Source organism: Neofelis nebulosa, chromosome 8 (assembly GCF_028018385.1).
Source record: "Neofelis nebulosa isolate mNeoNeb1 chromosome 8, mNeoNeb1.pri, whole genome shotgun sequence".
Classification (NCBI taxonomy): Eukaryota; Metazoa; Chordata; class Mammalia; order Carnivora; family Felidae; genus Neofelis; species Neofelis nebulosa.
In genome coordinates this window covers 43,081,411-43,104,265 of record NC_080789.1, presented here as the reverse complement: position 1 = coordinate 43,104,265, position 22,855 = coordinate 43,081,411, and the positions used below count along the sequence as shown (strand labels likewise).

Genomic DNA, 22,855 nt, shown 5'->3' with positions numbered 1-22,855 from the left:
GTTTCCAGAATGAATTATGTTCGCAAACCAAGGTTTTACTGTATTTTAAAAACATACATATGTATATGAAACATTGAAAGTACCCCAAAATGTTAAAAAAAAAAGGGGATCTTCTGAGAGGTTTTTTTCTTTCTCCTCAAAAAGTCAAGATTCTTAGTTGCAAACAAAAGAAGTCATGCTGACAAAGTGCAGCAAAGGCACTTATAAGAAATTGACAGGGTGATTGAGGGCACTGAAAACACAGTCTGCAGGCAAAACTTCTCAGAGCAATGCCTAGGTCTGGCTGATAAGAAAACCATCACCACTGTTGCTGTCAAGTAACAAATGCCACCAGCAGGACACAACTGTTGGCTGTCAGAAATTTTTGAAAGCTACCACCTTTTAAACCGCAACCCCCCAGAAGCTGTACATGTCTGTTGCTAATCACCCAGCAAAAAACAAACAAACAAAGGAAACAAGGTGGAGGCTATTTCTTCAAGTTGCTCAACTCCAAATCAAAGTCATGGAGGGTTTTGACATAACTGACTTAGATTATAAAGGGATACTTCTGACTGCTGGCAGGAAAGTATAATGTAGGGGCAGAGGAGAAAGCAAGGAGACTACTGAGGAAGGTAGTGCAATAATCCAGGTTGGAGGTGAAGAGAGGCTGATTGAAAAGGGAGTGGTGAGAAGTGGATGAATTCCAGATCTACTTCAAAGATGAGTCCATCAGATTTACTAATGGAGTACATACATGTGAGGAGTGAAACAGGAATCAAGGGAGACTCCAAGATTTTGTCCTGAGAATTTGGAGACTGAGTTGTAATGTACTGAGATGGGAAAGATCGTGTATGGAGATGACAAGCAGCAGCCAAATACATGACAGGAGCTCAAGGCTGGAGATAGAAATATAGAAAATATTTTTGCATAGTGGCTAGTACCTCTTGAACAGTGGGTAGGGATTTCCTGTTGGGGCCAAGTACAATCTGGACATACCTGGGCATGTTTGGTTGAAATCCCATTTTCTTAAAAATATTTTTAAAATGTTTATTTATTTTTAAGAGAGAGAGAGAGAGACAGAGCATGAACAAGGGAAGGGCAGAGAGAGACAGAGATACAGAATCTGAAGCAGGCTCCAGGCTCTGAGCTGTCAGCACAGAACCCAATGCGGGGCTTAAACCCATGAACCAAGAGATCATGACTTGAGCTGAAGTCAGACACCTAACCGACTGAGCCACCCAGGTACCCCTGAAATCCTATTTTCATGAAGACTAGGGAGCCCTCCAAGAGGGCACTTAGGTTGAGTTGGAACCAATGGAAAATTATTTAGACTTTGACAGCGAGAAAAGATTATGAACAGCATGGGGACTATGATTTGGATTCATCTTTTAATCTAAACCCCGTAGGAACACAGAGAGGGTGTAAATAAAATCTAAAAGGCACCTGGGCATAGAGCACTGCCCTGGGATCCACCCTGATGGCCTGGTTCCTTTGTGGAATGGTGGCCACACAAGAGAAAAGACCAGAAAAGTAGCACGTGCCTAGAAAAGTAGCACAAACTATTGGTGGAAATGGATTCATTCACCAGCTAATGTAAAACAAACACTTGGACACCATCTTATGGACGGTTTTGCAAGACTTTTTGGTTCCATGTTAGGTAGTAAGGACAAGAAACCAGGGTGTGTTACCAACCTAACGATGCAGTTGGCTCTGCTTGGGTAAAAAAAAAAAACTGGTTAGAGTATGAATTTTTACTAATAAAGAGTTGAGGAAGAGTCACCTGGGTGGCTCAGTCAGTCAGTTAAGCATCTGACTTAGGCTCAGGTCATGATCTCACAGTTTGTGAATTCAAGCCCCATGTCGGGCTCTGTGCTATCAGCAGAGTCTGGAGCCAGCTTCCGATTCTGTGTCTCCTTCTCTCTCTGCCCCTCTCCTACTCATACTCTGTCTCTGTCTCTCAAAAATGAATAAACGTTAAAAAAAATTTTTTAAGGAGTTGAGGAAAATGAAGGAATTCAGAATATTTTTCCAAAATGTGCCACTTTGGCATGTGGACTATGTTGAGCTGAAAACAATCAAGACCCTGTGGTCTCAGGGGAAAATTTTGACCCTCCATTAGCTGCCTAGAAAAATAACATAACAACCATACTCTTGTTTACTGTGCCTTTCCTAGTAACCTCTCATAACTGGCTTTCCCCTCCCCAGTCTTTGGTCTTTACTGGAAGATGGTGTTTAAGGCAGTGGCTTGGGCCATTTTAGGGAGCTACTCAGTTTTCCTGGGTATCTTTCATGTGTACAGGAGGTATACATGTTATTAAACTTCTGCTTATTTTCCAGTGTTAATCTGTCTTTTTATTATAGGAGGTATCTCAGCCAAGAATTTAGAAGGGTAGTGGGGAAATAAATCTTCCTTCTTCATAGTTCCAAGAAAAGTTTCAAGATAGTTATAATTATTCTTGAATACACAAAGATAATTCACCCAGTCCTGAGAACTGCACATAACCTCAAGCTCCCAATCATCCAAGCTAGGCAAAAGAAATGAAAGTAAAAATAAACTTTATAAAGTTACAGGTTTCAAGAAGGCAATTTTAAAAAATTTTTATTTATTTTTTGAGAGAGAGAGACACATACAGAGCGTGAGCAGGGGACAGGCAGAGAGAAAGGGAGACACAGAATCTGAAGCAGGCTCCAGGCTTCGCACTGTCAGCATAGAGCCCGATGTGGGGCTTGAACTCACAAACTGTGGGATCACAATCTGAGCTAACGTAGGTGCTTAACTGACTGAGCCACCCAGGCACCCCAAAGAAGGCAAATTATATTTTGAAAGTGTATCTTCAATTGTTGAGTAGAGAAAAGAAATATATTTTTTTAAAAAAAGAGAGAGAGAGAAAGTGGCATTTGCCTACCATTTTCCATTTAATCTCCAAAGATGTTTAAAAACTAATTATAAAATATCAATTTGGGTGAGTCCATTCATTTTAAAATTAGGAAAATAAATAATTTAGTCTATCCAAATGAATATCAAATGCAGTGGCATAAAAAATCAGAAGATAAAGAATTTATTAAGAAACAAATTAACACCATTCTGAATAATTTACATCAAAATCCACTGTGAATCTATAGCATAATTCTTATACTGTCAAGATATATTTTTTAAGCAATTAGCCTATCTAAAGGTAATGCTATAAAGTATGAAAATGTTCTAGGTTAAACTTAGTCTCAGTTGTACCTATGGGAAGCACATATGCATGCCTAAGTTATTAAAGGGAAGTAATAATAATAGTTAATAGATACAGTACTTATGTGTGTGTTGCACGCAGTAAACATTTTTTTAACGGAGTCCATTTTTTTAAGTTTATGTATTTTGAGAGAAAGAGAGAGTATGAGTGAGGGAGGGGCAGACAGAGAGGGAGAGAGAGAATCCCAAGCAGGCTGTGCACTGTCAGCACAGAGCCCGATGTGGGGCTCGATCCCACAAACAGTGAGATCATGATCTGAGTGGAAATCAGGAGTCAGATGCTTAACAAGCCGAGCCATCCATGCACCCCAAACACTGGTTTTTTTACAAATAATTTCTTATCAATTCAATGAGGTATGTTATTACTATCCCATTTTTTTGAAGATAAGGAAGTCAAGGCACAGAAAAGTAAAATGCTCAGTCATTTAGCCAGTATATAGGAATTGATTTGAATACGGACAGCTTAAAGAAATCGTGCTCTTCACTGCAAGTAGGATTTGCAATCAGGCAGACCCTATATTAATATCAAGTGAGGGCAGGAGACCGAGGCCTCTGTAAGACAGCTGTACTCGGCCCTTGCTCTCCACCTTATTCATGCAATGGCTGGAGGGCATGTTCAACCTTCCTACAAACCATCCATCTTGAACAGTGTTCATTTTGCCAATGGAAATTATTCGTAAACATCCTTATACTAATTAACAAACTCTCGGGTGTCAATTTTCATAACCGTATCTAAAATACTAAGAGCAGCTTTGGAGTCTGGATTCCTGATTAGAGTGCTTCAGTGCTAACTAATTGTTCCTAGGATTTGGATTAGACTTAACTTGTATACACTAGCGTACATAAAACCAGCTTATACCAAGTTATTATTGTGTGAGGTATTGTGAGAAGTAAGGGAGATGATTCATTTTCAGAAATACCAAATAAAAGCTGTGTTGTCTAGTTAACAGTAGGTTTACAACCTTTTGGAAATTTATATGAACACCCCCCCCCCATAATGGAGTCCCCTATTTTAGACACTTCACTCCCTGGTTCTTCTTCCCTTCTCCATTTCTCAGGCTTATTTTCAAGGGCTTTGCAATGAGCATGCACCAAAGAACAAAGGGAGGGCGTACTGAAAGTTGCTGCGTCACCTCAGGGAATATACATTTGTTCCAGTCAGACTACTTTTTGCCTTCCATGGGCACAGGCGATGTCCAGGTAAGGCTGTAACCTCTGTAGTACTCAGCCAATGAAGAACCAGGGGAGGGACTTGCATGCCAAGAGACAAATTGTCTGCTATAACTGCCCTGAGTGTGCCTATCCATTAGACACCCACTCTTGCCATAACATTGATTAGAGCCTCGCTTCACTGAAGTCCAAGTCTCCCTGTCCCTCCTTTCATTGGGTCAATAGGCTTATTATCTGCTTTTTTTTTTTCATTGTTCTTTTTACTTATTTAAATCCAAGTTAGTTAACATATAGTATAATAATGATTTAAGGAATAGAATTTAGTGATTCGTCACTTACATAGAACACCCAGTGCTAACCCCAACAAGTGCCCTCCTAATGCCCATAACCCATTTAGCCCATCCCCGACCCAACACTCCACCAGCAACTCTCAGTTTATTCTCTGTATTTAAAGTCTCTTATGGTTTGTCTCCCTCTCTGTTTTTATGTATTTTTGCTTCTCTTCCCCTATGTTCATCTATTTTGTTTCTTAAGTTCCACATATGAGGGAAATCATGATATTTGTCTTTCTCTGACTCATTTTGCTTAGCATAATACACTCTAGTTCCATCCATGTTGTTGCAAAAGGCAAGATTCCATTCTTTTTGATCAAGTAATATTCCATTATATATATATATATATATATATATATATATATATATATATATACCAATCTTCTTTATCTATTCATCGGTCAATGGACAATTGGGCTCTTTCCATAATTTGGCTATTGTCGATAGTGCTGCTAGACACATTGGGGTGCATGTTTCTCTTCAAATAAGCACTGTTGTGTCCTTTGGAGAAATATCTAGTAGTGCAATTACTGGATCATAGGGTAGTTCTATATCTTAATTTTTTGAGGAATCTCCATACTGTTTTCCAGAGTGGCTGCACCAGTTTGCATTCCCATCAGCAGTGCAAAAGGGTTCCTCTTTCTCCGCATCCTTGCCAATGTCTGTTGTTGCCTGAATTGTTAATGTTAGCCATTCTGACAGGCATGAGGTGGTATCTCATTGTGGTTTTGATTTGTATTTCCCTGATGATGAGTGATGTTGAGCATTTTTTCATGTGTCGGTTGGCCATCTGGATGTCTTCTTTGGAGAAGTGTCTATTCATGTCTTTTGCCCATTTCTTCACTGGATTATTTAGTTTTTGGGTGTTGAGTTTGATCAGTTCTTTACAGATTTTGGATACTAACCCTTTATCTGATATGTCATTTGCAAATATCTTCTCCCATTCCATCTGTTGTCTTTTAGTTTTGCTGATTGTTTCCTTCACTGTGCAGAAGCTTTTTATCTTGATGAGGTCCCAGTAGTTCATTTTTGCTTTTGTTTCCCTTGCCTCTGGAGACATGTTGAGTAAGAAGGTGCTGCAGCCAAGGTCAAAAAGATTGTTGCCTGATTTCTCCTCTAGGATTCTGATGGCTTCCTGTGGTACATTTAGGTCATCCATTTTAAGTTTATTTTTGTGTAAGGTGTAAGAAAGTGGTCCAGGTTCATTCTGCATGTCACTGTCCAGTTTTCCCAGCACCATTTGCTGAAGAGGCTATCTTTGTTCCATTGGATAGTATTTCCTGCTTTGTCAAAGATGAGTTGGCCATACATCTCTGGGTCCATTTCTGGGTTCTCTACTCTTTTCCATTAATTCATGTGTCTGTTTTTGTGCCAGTACTATAATGTCTTGATGACTACAGCTCTGTAATACAGCTTGAAGTCTGGAATTATGATGCCTCCAGGTTTGGTTTTCTTTTTCAATATTGCTTTGGCTATTCCTGGTCTTTTCTAGCTCCATACAAATTTTAGGATCGTTTGTTCTAGCTCTGTGAAGAATGCTGGTGTTATTTTGATAAGATAGGGACTGCAATGAATATGTAGATTGCTTTCGGTAGTATTGACATTTTAACAACATTTGTTTTCTGATCCATGAGCATGGAATGTTTTTCCATATTGTTGTATCTTCTTCAATTTCTTTCATAAGCTTTTTATAGTTTTCAGTGTATAGATTTTTCACCTCTTTGGTTAGGTTTACTCCTAGGTATTTTATGTGTTTTTTTGGTGCAATTGTAAATGGGATCAATTCCTTTATTTCTCTTTCTACTGCCTCATTATTGGTGTGTAGAAATGCAACAGATTTCTCTACATTAATTTTATATCCTGCCACTTTGCTGAATTCATGCATCAGTTCCAGCAGTTTTTTGGTGGAGTCTTTTGGGTTTTCCACCTAGAGTATCATGTTGTCTGTGAAGAGTGAAAGTTTGACTTCTTCCTTGTGGATTTGGATGCCTTTCATTTCCTTGTGTTGTCTGATTACTGAGGCTACAACTTCCAACACTATGTTGAATAACAGTGGTGAGAGTGACCATCCCTGTCATATTCCTGAACTTAGGGGGAAAGTTCTCAGGTTTTCCCTATTGAGGATTATATTAGCTGTGGGTCTTTCATATATGGCTTTTATAATCTTGAGGTATGTTCCTTCTACCCCTACTTTCTTGAGGGTTTTTATCAAGAAGAAATGCTATATTTTGTCAAATGCTTTTTCTGCATCCATTGAGAGGATCATGTGGTTCTTATCCTTTCTTTTTTAATGTGATGTATCACATTGATTGATTTATGGGTATTGAACCAGCTCTGCATCCTAGGAATAAATCCCACTTGATCGTGGTGAATAATTATTTTAATGTATTGTTGGATCCGGTTTGCTAGTATCTTGCTGAGAATTTTTGCATCCATATTCTTCAGGGAAATTGGTCTGTAGTTCTGCTTTTTAATGGGGTTTGGTTTTGGAATAAAGGTAATGCTGGCATTGTAGAATGAGTTTGGATTTTTTCCTTCCATTTCTATTTTTTGGAACAGCTTCAAAAGAATAGGTGTTAACTCTTCTTTAAATGTTTGGTAGAATTCCCCTGGAAAGCCCTCCAGCCCTGGACTCTTGTTTGTTGGGAGATTTTTGGTTACTGATTCAATTTCTTTAGTGGTTATGGGTCTGTTCAAATTTTCTATTCTTCCTGTTTCAATTTTGGTAGTTTATATGTTTCTAGCAAGTTGTCCATTTCTTCCAGATTGCCCAACTTGTTGACATGTAGTTGCTCATAATATTCTCTTATTATTGATTGTATTTCTGTGGTGTTGGTTGTGATCTCTCCTCTTTCATTAGTGATTTTATTTATTTGGATCCTTTCCTTTTTCTTTTTGATCAGTCTGGCTAGGGATTAATCAATTTTGTTAATTCTTTCAAAGAACCATCTCCTGGATTCATTGATCTGTTCTGTTTGATTTTGATATCATTGATTTCAGCTCTAATCTTTATTATTTCCCTTCTTCTGCTGATTTGGGGCTTTGTTTGCTGATCTTTCTCCAGTTCTTTTAGGTGTAAGGTTAGGTTGTGTATTTGAGACCTATCTTCCTTCTTTAGGAAGGCCTAGATTGCTATATACTTCCCTCTTATGGCTGCTTTTGCTGCATCTAGAGGTTTTGGGCTGACGTGTTTCCATTTTCATTGGCTTCCATGTACTTTTTAATTTCCTCTTTAATTTCTTGGTTAACGCATTCATTCTTTAGTAGGAAGTTCTTTTATCTCCAAGTATTCATGGTCTTTCTAAATTTTTTCAAGTTTCATAGCATTGTGGTCTGAAAATATGCAAGGTATGATCTCAATCTTTTTATACTTGTTGAGGGCTGATTTGTGACCTAGTATGTGATCTATTTTGGAGAATGTTCTATGTGCACTAGAGAAGAATGTGTATTATGCTGCTTTAGGATAAAATGTTCTGAAAATATCTGTTAAATCCATCTGGTCCAGTGTGTCATTCAAAGCCATTGTTTCCTTGTTGATTTTCTGCTTACATGATCTGTCCATTGTTGTAACTAGGATGTTGAAGTTCCCTACTATTATGGTATTATTATCAATGAGTTTCTTTATGTTTGTGATTAATTGATTTGTATATTTGGGATTCCATGTTGGAGGCATAAATATTTACAATTGTTAGACCTTCTTGGTGGATAGTCCCCTTAATTATGATATAATGCCCTTCTTCATCTCTTGTTACAGTCTTTATTTTAAAATATAGTTTGTCTGATATAAGTATGGCTACTCCAGCTTTCTTTAGATGACCATTGGGATGATAAATGGTTCTCCATCCCCTTACTTTCAATCTTCAGGTGTCTTTAAGTCTAAAATGAGTCTCTTGTAAGCAGCATATGGATGGTGTTGTTTTCTTTTCCATTCTGATACCATATGTCCTTTGATTGGAGGATTTTGTCCATTGACATTTAGAGTGAGTACTGAAATGTATGAATTTAGTGCCATTGTGTTGCCTGTAGAGTTGGTGTTTTTGGTGGTGTTCTCAGGTCCTTTCTAGTCTTTGTTGCTTTTGGTTTTGTTTTGTTTAATTTTGTCTTTTCTCCACTCAAAGAGTTCCCCTTAAAATTTCTTACAGGGCTGGTTTAGTGGTCATGATCTCTTTTAGTTTTTGTTTTTCTGGGAAACTTTTTCTCTCCTTCTATTTTGAATGACAGACTTGCTGGATGAAGAATTATTGGCTACATATTTTCCAGTTCAGCACGTTGAATATATCCTGCCACTCCTTTTCTGCCCTCTCAAGTTTCTGTGAATAGGTCTGCTGTGAGCTTGATCTGTCTTCCCTTATAGGTTAAAGGCTTTTTCCCCTTGCTGCTTTCATAATTCTTTCCTTGTATGTATATTTTGTGAATTTACTATGATATGCCTTGGTGATGGTTGGTTTTTGTTGAATCTAATGGGAGTTCTCTGTGCTTCTTGCATTTTGATGTCTGTGCCCTTCCTCAGATTAGGAAAGTTTTCTGACATAATTTGCTCACATAAATCTTCTGCTTCTTTTTCTCTCTCTTCACCTTCTGGGACTCCTATAATTTGGATGTTATTTTTTTAATAAGTTACTGAGTTCTCTAAGTCTTGTATCGTGATCTGTAGCCTATGTTTCCCTCTTTTTTTCTGCTTCATTATTCTCCATATTTTTTTCTTCTATATCACTCATTCACTGCTCTGCTTTGTCCAGCCTTACCATCATGGCATCCAGTCGAGATTGCATCACAGTTATAGCATTTTTAATTTCAGCCTGGCTAGATTTTATTTCTTTAATCTCCACAGAAAGGGATTCTCTGGTGTCTTCTATGTTTTTTTCAATGCAAGCTAGTATTCTTATTATCGTGGTTCTAAATTCTAGTTCAGACATTTTATATCTGTGTTGATTAAGTCCCTGGCTTTCATTTCTTCCTGTTCTTTCTTTTGGGGTGAATTCCTTCATTTTGTCATTTTGGAGGAAGAAAAAATAATAAAATTAAAAATTAAAATTAAAAAATTAAAAATAAAACAAAAAATCAAATAAAGGAAGCTGGATCCCAGGTATGTTTTGGTCTGCTTGTTGAAAGAGGCTTGATAGAATAGAGAAGAAAGAGAAAGGAAAGAAGAAAAAACAGTAAGAAAAAAATGTTTTAAATTACAGAATAAAATAAATGAAATAGAATAAAAAGTTAAAAATAAAAAATAAAGTAAAAAAATAAATTTTTTTTAACTAAGAAAGAGAAAGAAAAGAAGGAATGAAAAAAGAAAACTTTAAGCAAATACAGAAGCAAAGAAAATGAACAAATAATCGAACCAGTGAGCAGAATGGAACGTGAATGGTTACATCCAGTTTCTCCTAGAACTGAAACTATGAAGCACTCTATGGTCCATATACTAAGCAGGTAGAGTGACTTGCAATGGTCTTCTGGGGGGTGTGCTTAGAGGGCACTGTTAGGCAGGGCTTAGTGTAATGGTTCTGTTCTCCACTAGGTGGCGCTACTTAACTCACTGAGGTGGATCAGTGTACATGTGCCCATGCACCGGTACCTGAGAGGTGGAAATGGCTTTACCCAGCTTCCTAGTCACTGGCGTAGGAACTTCATGCTCCCACACACCTTGGATCAAGCACCTCTACTTTGTCTCAGGTTTCTATCCACTCCCCACCTATAACAGTGGGCTTATTTCTGGCAATTTGGGGGCTTGGCCCAGATTCATGTCAGCGGGCAGGGTCCAGGTCCTCTTGTGAGAGGGGAGACGTGTCCCACCTCAGTTTGGGTGGCCTTTTTGCAAGAGGGCCCCTGGCCCTTGGGGGATTCGTGGAACTCAAGAACTTTTTTTACCTATGGAGATAGAAGAAGTGATGCTGGGTGTAGCCTATGGCAGCGACCTGGTAATTCTGTGCAGGGACTAAGGTAGGCAAGTTAGCCTATAAGTATTACCTTGGGAGTCCGGAAATCCTCAGAGGCTGAGTGTGTTTGACTGAGACGTATCCTAGATATAAAGCGAATACTGAGTCTTGAGTATCCTAGATACAAAGGGAATGCTGAGTCTTGATCCAAGGTTCCCTTCTCCTGCAAGGGAAACATCTGGAGACAGACGAAGCGGGTTCTGGAGAGTTCAGGAAACCTCCATTAAGGGTGGTTGAACATCCCAGGGAAACTCAGAAGCAGGAACTAGCCTGGTCAAGGATGGGGAACAGAAATTCTAGTATTAGGGGTAAGGGAAGAGACACCCAGAAAGAGGTGGGGACTCTTCAGATTCCCCCAGATAGTCCACTGGGACAAATGTTACAGTACTGGGAGGATGCTCCTTGTCTACTGGTTTGTGTCCAAATCTGAGGAAAGAACTGGAACAATGTGGGAAGGACATAGAGAACTTCCCTCTTCCCTCCAGGGGCTCAGGAAAGGGTTCTAGGTTATTCTCATTAAGGGAGGTCCCTTTGGGACAGGTAGAAATTGGCTTTGTCAGTGCCCCCCTCACCAGTTCTGAGGTAAGGAATTTCAAGAAGGAAATAAAACCACTGTTGGAAGCTCTATTGGGCTTGGCAGATCAGGTTGATCAGTTCTGGGGACCTAATGTTTATTCTCGGGCTGAGCTGATGTTTATCACAAATATCTTATTTACCGAAGAGGAAAGAGGAATTATCATGAGGGCTGCAATGTCTATTTGGGAAAGAGAGCACCCACACAGCCTGGGTGTTAGGCGAGCTCAACAAAGCTGGTTGTAGACCTGGTTGGGACGACCATGATCCTGGGGACAGGGTTAGGATGCAGGATCTAAGAGAGCTAATAAAGGGATCAGGGAATCAGCTCCAAGATATCAGGATGTCGCCAAAGCTTTTGAGATATAGCAAGAGAAGGAGGAAACCCCAACTACTGTCTTACAGAGGCTTAGGGATCAAATGAGGAAATATTCAGGCCTCTACATTCAGAGAACCTATTGGGCAGGGTCTCCTGAAGGTTAATTTTGTCACTAGAAGTTGGCCTGATATTGCCAGAAAGTGCAGAAGATGGATGGATGGAATGAGAAGCAAATGGAAGGATTGCTCAGGGAGGCACAAAAGATATTTGTAAAGAGGGATTGTTATGCCCAGAATTCGTGATCCCCAAATACCGCCAGGGAGCCGAGTCCGATGCAAAGCAAAAGAGCCTTTATTCGAGCTAGCTTGAGCTCAATCCACTACCTGCACCGACGCAGCGGTGAGATACCGGGGAGAGAGAGTGAGTTTCAAAAGCACAAAGATTTTATAGGGGTCTAGGGGCAGTTGGTGAGGTAATGGCTGTGGCCTCAGCTGATTGGCTGGGGAAGGGTCCTGTTACGCAGGTCGCTGGGCGTGTTTTGATCAGGAAGTTTGAACGGGTGAGCGGGAGGTTACTCAAGGGGAGGAGGCGTGGTCTAGGTGAAGGACACAGAACAAGATGGAGTCCGCTGGCGTAGGCCCGCCCTTTCAGGATGAGGAGAAACAAAAACAGAAAGCAAAGATGATGGTAACAACTGTGGAGGAGATGATTGAAAGGAAAGGAGGAAATAGAGGAGGGGGGAGGGGGGAGGGGGGAAGGGGGAATGACGAGGAAAACAAAGGCTAGAGAGATGTAAGTTAAATAAATCTCCTTGCAAATTGCAGCCCACTGATAAACACCTGAAACATGCAGAGCATGACCTGCCTCGAGGCTGCCTTAGTGCCTCAATGTCATTTTATTACCTAGGCTTACTAAAGGTCAAATAAGCTCGTGTTATCTCTGTTGCAATTTGTTAGCAAAAAGACTTAAAATGATGGCCAATTCTATTAATTTATATTGAGAGAGACAGAGGCAGCATGAGTGGGGGAGGAGCAGAGAGAAGGGGAGACAGAGAATCCCAAACAGGCTCCATGCTCTCAGCGTGTCAGGGAAATCAAAGAGCAATGTCCTGGGTTAGAAGATTATAGGGAACGCATTGCAAAGCAGAAAACTGCTTTTTGGCCTTGCTGAAAACAGCGGCCTTGCTTTGCTTATCTAGTTAGTGTATATCTACGGGTTAGTTAATGTATATCTATGGGTTAGGTCCTGCCTGTGTTCATAAATTCCTTAGACTATGTTATCTCATGGGATATTTTATCCTGCCTTGTTTTTCTGCATGCTTTCTATACATTCTTACTGGCACGTAGCCCACTGATGTATTGTGCAATGTTTCCCTAAATGCAGACTCAACGAATACGGGAGCTTGGGAGCAGCTGGGGGAAACTTCCCTTAGCCTCCCTCTCACCTCTCTTGACTTGAATGGAGTTTTGAGTAGTCCTTTCTGCTCTCCTCAGCTTTACTGGACAAAGCCCGAAGCCGAATCCACAACTGGTAACACTGACGCAATAGTGATAGACTTGAGAGGAAGATTTTCAGGGGGCAGAATGGACACATTCAGGCAAAGAAAGTGAAATTGTCCAGACTTCTGACAGACCACATCGCGGTAAGGGACAGCAGTACCCTCTTGGGATAGCTGCCAACGTGTCTAGTTTTCAGTGAGAATATTTTTCTCTTTCTCTACCATGGGCAAAAAATGCCAAAGGAACAGCTATTATATTTAAAAACTTTACAGCAGCTTTTAAAGGCGGCTCGTTGTATGGTTACAAAAGATCAATTAAGTAAATTGTTAAGAGCAATAAGAGATGCCTGTTCCTGGTTCCTCAACCATGGTACAGTTGATTTAGATCTATGGGAGCTAGTGGGAAAAAATCTAACAAGAAAACTTGAAAAAGGAGAGAAGCTTCCTGATTCCATTTTAGTGACCTGGAGTTTAGTCCGTACAGCATTATGTCACTTACGTGTATCTCCAGAGAAGGAACAAATTAAGAAAGAAAGCCTAACACCCACCTCTCCTACGACACCTCCTACTATGGATGATGACCCCTCCACCGCCCCTTCTGTGCCTACTCCTCCCAATCATTCATTCATTCATTCATTCATTTCCCTGGTTAATGACTATGATAATTGGAGCCAACTGTGGTTAGTGTACCTCAGGACAGGGACTTTAAGGAATATCTCCAAGCAGCTGCTGAAACCCCATTTGGTTCGGGGAAATTCCCTGTCTTCTCTGGCCTGACATGGATTGCCTAATTCCACTAGCTGATGGAAAACAAAACAAAACAAAACCTGGCGTCTGCTCCTCTGAGCTGACAGGCTTTAGGACCCGGAGACGTCTTTGTCTGCTCTCTGGGCATTTATCTGCTTCCAGGCTTCTTGGCCAAACCTCACTGACTCATCCTTCCCCTCCCCCTTCTGTTTCTGCAGCATCTGGGGTGCGGCCCCTGCATAACTGGTTCCTATCCCACCCTCAGTGCCTTAGGCACCACTAGTTCCTCCTCCTACCCTCCTGTCCGGGAGCAAAGAGCACCCCCTTGGGCCCCCCCACTTCATATTCCCCACCAGCATTCCAGGTAAAAATTAACCATGGAGAACAAATTGTCTTAAGTGGACCCAAGTAAACCGTATTCAGTGTTTAAGATAATTTAAGTTTGTTGGGTTTTGATAGACCTGTTTATCAGCATTAAATATGGAATTTATTCTATCTAGGTTTGCTGAAAGTCAAGTAAGCTTGTGTTATCTCTGTTGCAATTTCTTAGCAAAAGGATGACTTAAAATAATGGTTAATTTTGTCTGTCTCAAAGTTGTCATGGTTAATTGTGGAGATAGCTTTCAGTCCTTGGTAACCAGACGTTAAAGTTTTGTTTGCACAATAAATGGGATTGAATTCATTGGCTATCTAATGAGATAAAAGGCTAAAGCACTGATGACTAGATGTAGGTTTGTGCTTTTGACTTATTGCAGAGAAACTAAGACTATTTGGGTCTGATAAACATGCTTCATACTTTATTAAAATTTTACTATGGAAAACCTGCATTGCGCTCACTTGATAAACTTACCATCTGAAAAAAATTCTGATATAACAGTTCTCAATTGGTTACTGATGAAGTTTTGGGGTGATAATGGGGTGGTCTAGAGCCGAGAGTCAAGAAAGAATTCTTGAACACCTCTTTGATGCAAAAAGGTTATTTTATTAAAGCATGGGGACAGGACCCATGGGTAGGAAGAGCTGCACTGGGGTTTGACAGGTAATTCATTATATACCCTCAGGTTGGGAGGGGGTCAGGGATAGAGTAAGTCTCTACGGAATTTTGGAAGCAAGGTTTCCAGGACCTGGAGGGGCTAGCTGTTGCTAGGGAAACTCCACTAATTACAGTTTAATATCACCTTAGTTATGAGACCCTTCAGATGTATACCAGGGGACCATAAGCTTGGAGTATGATTGCCAGCATATATTTTGGGGCAGTTGAGATACAGGAAGTAGATTTACAGGATCCTCCCATTTGGGACACTGTTAACCTAAGGTTCTCTTTTGCCCCCAGCAAAGTTCATCATTGAGTCAGCTGAGCTCCTAGAGAGAGGTCACTCTGCCAGTTTCAAGGACTTGTCAATGGGCAGTAGGCAGTAAGGGAATTTAATTTTTCATTTACCTTAGTTTCTCACATCAGCATGGCAAGCACTTCAACCCCTTTCCTTTGTTCTTGGGTAGCCGGGAATGTCACACATATTACACCTGGGGTGGGGGGCGGAGGGGAGTGTGTGTGCCAGCCTGTATTTTACCCTCAGCTTGCCCCACACTCCCTCATCAGTTATGAAGTTTTCATCGGAGACTAAGGTTTCTAAGAACTAAAATTCTGCTAAGTGAACTAAAGACTGATGGAAATAAGGAAAGCAATTCCATATGTAGAAAAGTAGGAGATATGTAAGAAAGATATAAAGAATGGAAATACGTTTTTTTGTTGAAGGTAAAAGAAAGTAATTTTGTCCTAAGTGAGACTCGTTGTTGGGAGAGAAATGGCTTGGGACAAAATCTGAATGCAAAGGAAAGTTGTAGAAGGTTCGTGAAGGGAAATCTTTGGAAAGGAATTTTATGTGTGGTCAGGATGGACTAACGTTGAAATGAATAGATTTTAAAAGTACACTGGTATAAGATTCAAATTCTGCTTTTCTCTGTGTTCAAGAGACTAAGTTTTCTTGGACTGTTGATCTGCTCTTGATAAGAAAATGTAAACAAAGTTGTTCGTTTTTTTTCTCTTTTGTCTGCTGGGAAAACCAAAGCTTATGTTTTGTCTTTTTCAGGTCTTTATTTAGTTAAAACTTCTCTATGTTAAAGGAGCTAAGTTTTGCTAACAACCATATAACTCTACTGGACAAGCTATTATAGAATGTACACATGCCACTTTAAAACAAATGCTTCACAGGTGCACCTGGGTGATTCGGTCAGTTAAACGTTCAGTTTCAGCTCAGGTCATGATCTCATGGTTTGTGGGTTCGAGCCCCATGTCTGTCTCTGTGCTGACAGCTAGGAGCCTGTAGCCTGCTTTGGATTCTGTGTCTCCCTCTCTCTGACCCTCCTACGCTTACACTCTGTCTCTCCCTCTCTCTTTCTCTCAAAATAAATAAACATTAAATTTAAAAAAAAATTGCTTCACAAACAAAAAAGGGTGAAACTGCACAATGACCCCCCCCCCACCTTGGAATTCACTGTTTAAAGCCTTACACACTCTAAATTTTTTAAATTGTGATTCCCATGGCCTCACAGCTGCTGAATGGCATTTTGCACCACATCTCCTGGCTCAAGTATCAGAGCCTAAGTGCTACTTAAAGATATACAAGGCAATAATTCATGGAAAGGACCCTATGAACTGATAACATGGGGATGGGGACATGCATGTGTTCTCCCATCAGGACTGCACTGGGCACGTGCCCATCTGATCAAACCATACCATGATTTGGAAGGATCAGCCTTTCAACCCGCTTCCTCAGATGGCCGATTTGTCTTTGTAAGGGGAGACTGTGCCCACAAACGACCAAGGCAAGTGATGTCACCTGGGGACAACTTAAGAAGCTTGATCAATATGTCAGTGAGGTCATAGGCCGTGTCTGAGCGCCACCAACCCCAGAAAACAGATTTTTAGCATATTTAGCTGTAGTTTCTCAAAACTCGGCTAACATAATGATTTGCTGAATCTTTTTCTTTATCTGGACCACTACTGCCTTTTCCTCACTGTATTGGGTTCATATCATAGACCTCCCTTTCTTTAAGCTGTTTACAGGGTGGGATGCAGACCGTCCACTAACCAGTAATGATTCTTTTTGGACTGGAGGCCTCTGGCTTCTGCCAAAAGTCCCTCTTACTAAATGGAGAGATTGGTTAAAGCTGAATACTTCTGTTCCTTTTGTGTCCTTAATGAAGTTTTGGGATGATGGTAGGGTGGTCTGGAGCTGACGGCCAAGAAAGAATTGTTGAAGTCTTTGGTGCAAAAGGTGATTTTATTAAAGCACGGGGACAGGACCCGTGGGCAGAAGAGCTGTGTGGGGTCATGATGGGTAACTCATTACATACCCTCAGGTTGGGTGGGGGTCAGGGATAGAGTAAGTCTCTGAGGAATCTTGGAAGCAAGGTTTCCAGGACCTTGAGGGGCTAGCTGTTGCTAGGGAAACTCCATTTATTACTGTTTAGTAAAACCTCGGTCATGAGACCCTTCAGATGTGTATTGAGGGCCATAAGCTTGGAGTATGATTGCCAGCATCTATCTTGGGGCAGTTGAGATAAAGGAAGTTTCTAAAGGAATTTTTTATATGTCAAAGTAGACTTACGGGATCCTGGGTGTCAGGATAATGTTAAGCTAAGATTCCCTTTTACCCCTAGAAAGTGTCATCATTGAGGCAGCTGAGCTCCTAGAGGGAAGTCACTCTGCCAGTTTCAAGGACTTGTCAATGGGCTGTAGGCAGTAAAGAAATTTAATTTTTCATTTGTCTTAGTCTCCCACATCACCATGGCAAGTACTTAAACCCCTTTTCTCTGTTCTTGAGTAGCCAGGAGTGTCCAAGGAATATCACACATAATCCACCTAGGGGTGGATGGGGTGATGTTAGCCTGTGCTTTGCTGTCAGCTTGCTTATATCATCATCACATTTCCCTCCTTTTTGTGTAACCTGGATGTTTGAAAACCTTCTGGATGTTTAAAAATCACAGCACAGATGTATCTTCACCACGTGCCTAAAACACAGGACCACAAGGCAAATTTGACATTCATTTCAGTAGCCTCCTTCGCTGCATCCACCTCCACCAAGGAATCTCATCCACTTCTCCCCACTGATCATTGCCACATAAAGAAGATATGGCCCCCTTGTGGCTCTTCAGTCATCTAGCAGCCCTGCCGGACCTCCCTTGCCCATAAAGAGGAATTTTTTTCAAAATCTTACTCTCATTAACTAGGGTCCTAAAGGACACAACCTCAGTGGGCAAACCAATTGGGTTTTCAGAACCTCACAACTTCTCCATCCTTTGCACTGATGGTGGACTTTCAGGGCCAATATTAAGAATTGAAAACAGGTTCACATAACCTGTGGCATCACAACTTACAGCGTCTTAGCCTTCCCGTTTTGTTATGCCATCTCCCTCACAGGCATTATGCTAATAGTAATGGTACCTTTCATATGAATCTCACACAGATTGTCCCAGACAGCGTCGTGATCTGTACACCTCATCCCTATGTTTTCATAATTTCCACCAAGCCGGTTAATACAAGATTCAACAACCCATATTGTTTTTGAAGTACCTCCTCTGGCTTGGTACACAGCCTGTAGCAGCCATTATAACATCACCAAACTTTCTGTCTCGCCTATGTTTATCTTAAAAGGATAGCCTCAAATTTGGTTGCCGGTAAATCTAACAGGGCCCTGGGAAGGGTGCAGCGGTATTGCTGAATTAGCCCAAGCCATTTCTAAGTGGAGACCTAAAAGATTTGTTGGATGGCTCATTGCCTTCCTTATCTCATAGGTTGTCATCTTAACCATAGCCTCTGTTGCCGAGGTCTCCCTGACAAAGTCTATCTGCAATGCTAAAGTAGTCAATCACGTAATGACTGATATCACCAAGGCAACGACTACTCAAAGGCAGGTTGCTAACAGTATTAGGCAAGACGACAAGCTGCTGAAGCAGCCCTCGAATGCATGGGGGACCGCCAACAGGCACTTGTTGATCATCAAAGTATACAATGTGACTGGCGACATAACAAAATTTGTGTCACTCTCTTACAATATAATATGTCTCAGCACTCCTGGGAGTTAGTGAAAAAACACCTGCAAGGAGCTTCTTCCCCCAATTTACAATCTGAGATTAATGCTCTGTCTTCCCAGCTACATCAAAACCATTAGATATTCAACAGGAAACACAGATACAAGTTGAACAGGAGTTATCTGACAATGTGAAATGGTTAAATCCAACCAACTGGTTCCATGACCTCAATTTATTTGGATTATTGGAGCTCTCCACTTATTAATCTTTTTTGTCTTTCTCATAGCCCTGTGAATGATCTACACCTTAGTGGCCTCCTCATGACATCGTGAACAATGACTGGTTACCCTCCTCAATTTTCATTTGTTTGAGGCCTCTTCAAACAAAAAGTACAGGGATACTCGATAATCCTTTAGCATTTTATCTATGCAAGCCTTTATCAGCAGTGTATATCAGTTAATTTGTGTATGATTATAAAGATCCCATGGTTCTCCAAGATAAAAATAGTTCTAGGGTGTTCTTTTTTCCGATTACTATATGCTTACTGTAAAAAAAAAAAAAAAAAAATTCCACAATAAAGAAGAGGAAGGAAGTAAAGAAAAAATCTAAACTGCCACCATTCAGAGAGATTAACACTGAAAACAAGTTTCTTTCTTAACACACATGCGTACTTTTCAAGGACACGATGGCAAAGACCAGGGTAAGAACAGGAAAGACTCAGCCAAGTTGTAAGCCTTCTTGAAAAGAAGCAGAGGCTTGCATTTGCTCCTTGCTAAAAGTTCCTGTTCTGAGCAAACCCTCTTCTGTGGGCTTTTGTTGTGGAGACCTTTTTGTTTGTGGAAATTAAGAAGTGTTGAGGGTTGTAGCTCAGAAGGGCTAATTTGCCTGGCATAATAATGTAAATAGAGTCTCTAAGGGCAGACATTCCCTTTTGCTTGTTATTTTCAAGAAATTAGAGAAAAAATTGATTAGTTCTTTTCAATATCAAGATAATATTGCTTATTCTTGGGAGTTGTATGTGTGCAATGGGGATTGCTCAAGCAATCACAAAATGTCACTAAATTTCCTTGTTTGCAAGGTCGCATTTTTCTTGTTCTGGTGTTCAAAACTCAGACAATCTAGCTCACAGAGACTCAGAAGAAGGTGGGAAGCAGTCCCAGGCCTGCATCTCACCTCAAGCTGCAGGAATGTCTCACTGTTGACTACCTTGATCAAAAGGTTACCTCTGAGCCCTAGACAAGAAGTCTTAGGTCAATATAATGGAATGAAATGCTGGTACCAATTAGGCAGCCTGGACACAATTGAGATTATTTATGAGTATTTTGTGAGGTTATCGGGGGTGGGCAATACATTCACCTCAGAGTTCTATAATGTTTCCTTTTAAGAGTTTCCATCAAAAATAATCACCCCAAACCTGTTCCATTCTCCACATCTCTTGGTTTTCTTAAACACGATTGTTTCTAAAACCAGATCACACCCCAACTACAGCTAAAAAAACAAACGAAAAAACCCTTCTATAACTTCTCATTCGATTCGTGATAAAATCCAAATCATTGGCAGAAGCCAGCAAGTTCTCCCTGATCTGCCTCTTACTGCTGTCTCTGTCGTGAAAGCACTATTTGGATTCTAAATTCCATGAGAACCAGGTACCATGTTTCCTACCAGCCATACTTGAAGACCATCTCTGTAGAGAGAGACAACGTGCAGTGGCTCTTTCTCTATTTTGTTTCCAACTTCACAGCTGGATATGAGACAGAGAAGCTGAAGAGACCCCATGGGGAAAAAAACAAAAAAAGCCATTTTTTTTCCTTTGCTTCTTTTTCAGTTTCTATTCTTGCTAGGACCTGCACCCACATTCTTCTCTACACATGCCTTGTAATGCAAATAGCCTATGTTCTCCTTTGTTTTTTAAAGTAGGCTCTATGCCCAACATGAGGCTTGAACTCACAACCCTGAGATCAATAGTCATATTCACTACAGACCGAGCCATCCAGGCTACATATGTCTTCCTTGTAAGGGACAAAGAGATAATAATATGTTTGGAGTCTCCCAGCACAATAAATCTTAGGAGTGATGAGGCAGGATCATCATAAACATTCTCTAAGACTACTGACTCCAAAAACCTTGGTGCCAAGACCCATGACTTCAGGGAATGAGTGACTTATGAAGGACACCCGGACTCTGTCCTGGTTCTGACCAGTTCCTAGAAGCCTAAGAGGACACAGATCATAATTGACCGTACCTGACCATAATTGACCATATGGTACCTGACCATAATTGACAGTAAAAACCCCAGACCCCAAGCAAAGGTGAGACTCATGCTCTTTTCCTTTCCTGGATACTCTGTCCGAATCTCTCTCCATATATATATATATATATATACGTATATATACATATATACATACATATATATATATATATATATATATATATATATATATATATATCTTCAATAAACTCTACTTTCACCTCCTGCTGGCCCACATCTGATGTCCACCTTTCTCAAGCCAAGCCAAGGACCCTCTGGGTCCTTGGACCCAGCCTGCCTGCAGCAGATATATGGTTCCTATTCTCCAATTCCCTTCACTTCCTTAATTTTTTTTTTCACTTCAACACCAGTCTGATTCCAGCTCAGCAAAGACCTCACTGCTGTTGTAGGAAGCCATTTCAACCCGTGTCAGAATGGGGTAAGCATCCTCCATAAGTCCTCAGCCTCTGGTGCTTCCCTCCACCCAGACCTTCAACTGTCCCTGGGCTTGTCACCACCCCACAGCTCCTGCTTCTCTCGGCTTCTTGAGGGCAGCGTGTTTATCTCCTATTACTAAACTGAATACCCAGTGCAGACATTTAATATGTGTTAATATATTGGCTAGTTCATTAGATCCTCCCAAATCCTCTCTGATTAAGGGGCTAGAAAAAGTTTTATTTGCTTCATTCAGTAAATAGGCAGCTGCAACTAGTGAGGAAGAGAACTTAAACTAAAATCTGAAATTGAGACCAGTGCTCTCTCTACTATTCTCTCTCTCTGCCCTCTCTTTGCCATGGTTACACACACACACACACACACACACACCACTGTGAATGAATTCTAGGTCAAGTTAAGATGTTAGCCAGATATTCCAACCACTGTACTGATATGACTCTAAACAAGTTTGAAAAGCATTTTGCAAGACATTTATGGAAGTAAGAGGTATGTTTTTATTTAACCACCAGAACCTCCATAAAAATTGAGATTGTTATTTCTGGAGATTCCAGAATTTCCTTTGAAAGTATCCCCCCTAACTCGAAAGAAAGTCTGATGCAGCCTCGTAAATATCTATGTTGTGATAGGTGCTGTGTCACTGAGAACCACTGAAACGGCAGGGTTAAGAGCACAAAAGTGGCAGCAAACCATATATGGCGAAACCCATTTCTTTAAACTTGTGATGAACTCAAGTTCTGCTTTCCATTTTCTCAAAGCTGAAATCAGCCACGCTTTGTCAAACTGAGAGAGGCACACGCATTCAGAACCTTCACTGGCTCCGGTTTCCAGCCTCCGAGGGCTCCATGCCAGACAGACTGAGCATGCGGGCCACACTTGCCATGACAGCCTGGATGGTTTCCTTAGTTTCCAGCTATGAAAACACAGCAATTAGTTTGCCAGGTATCGAAAATGAAGATTTCATCAAAGACTGTGTTCGATTTCATAACAAGTTCCGATCAGAAGTGAATCCAACAGCCAGTGATATGCTATACATGGTAAGGAAAATATCAGTATTCGTGATAGAAGTAAGCTAACGTGTGTTGATTTTAGAGGTCAGTCCTTGCTAATCCTAAATGCCTTTTTGTTCCCGTTGTGATTAACGTGTGCAGTAAATTCACAATCTGTGATCAAAACGAATCCGGTTTAGCTCTGTTGACTCATCTTTTCTAAGCAAGCTCAGCAAGTACATTTTACTCCTCTTTTTAAATGCTTCCTTTCCTCCGGTCAGAAGATGTTACTTTTTTTTTTTTTTTTTGTCACTTTCTTCCCTGTTAATTTTTTGAGGGCTT

General features: G+C 40.6%; 1 protein-coding gene across 10 annotated transcripts in view; it reads left to right on the top strand.

Moving 5' to 3' along the window:
• The window catches only part of GLIPR1 (GLI pathogenesis related 1), an 80,336-nt gene that overhangs the window by 9,575 nt on the left and 47,906 nt on the right, over nt 1-22,855 (top strand). Inside the window, exons 1-3 of one of the 10 annotated variants that reach the window (XM_058741985.1) lie at nt 12,133-12,231; nt 13,038-13,186; nt 22,283-22,561. In XM_058741985.1, coding sequence (XP_058597968.1) covers nt 22,370-22,561 — 192 coding nt within the window. In that variant the 5' untranslated portion in view covers nt 12,133-12,231; nt 13,038-13,186; nt 22,283-22,369. Of the gene's footprint in view, nt 1-12,132; nt 12,232-12,924; nt 13,187-14,007; nt 14,154-21,461; nt 21,511-22,282; nt 22,562-22,855 lie in introns of those variants that run through there. The other 9 variants (XM_058741986.1, XR_009265523.1, XM_058741989.1 and 6 more) reach the window with 9 other exon arrangements.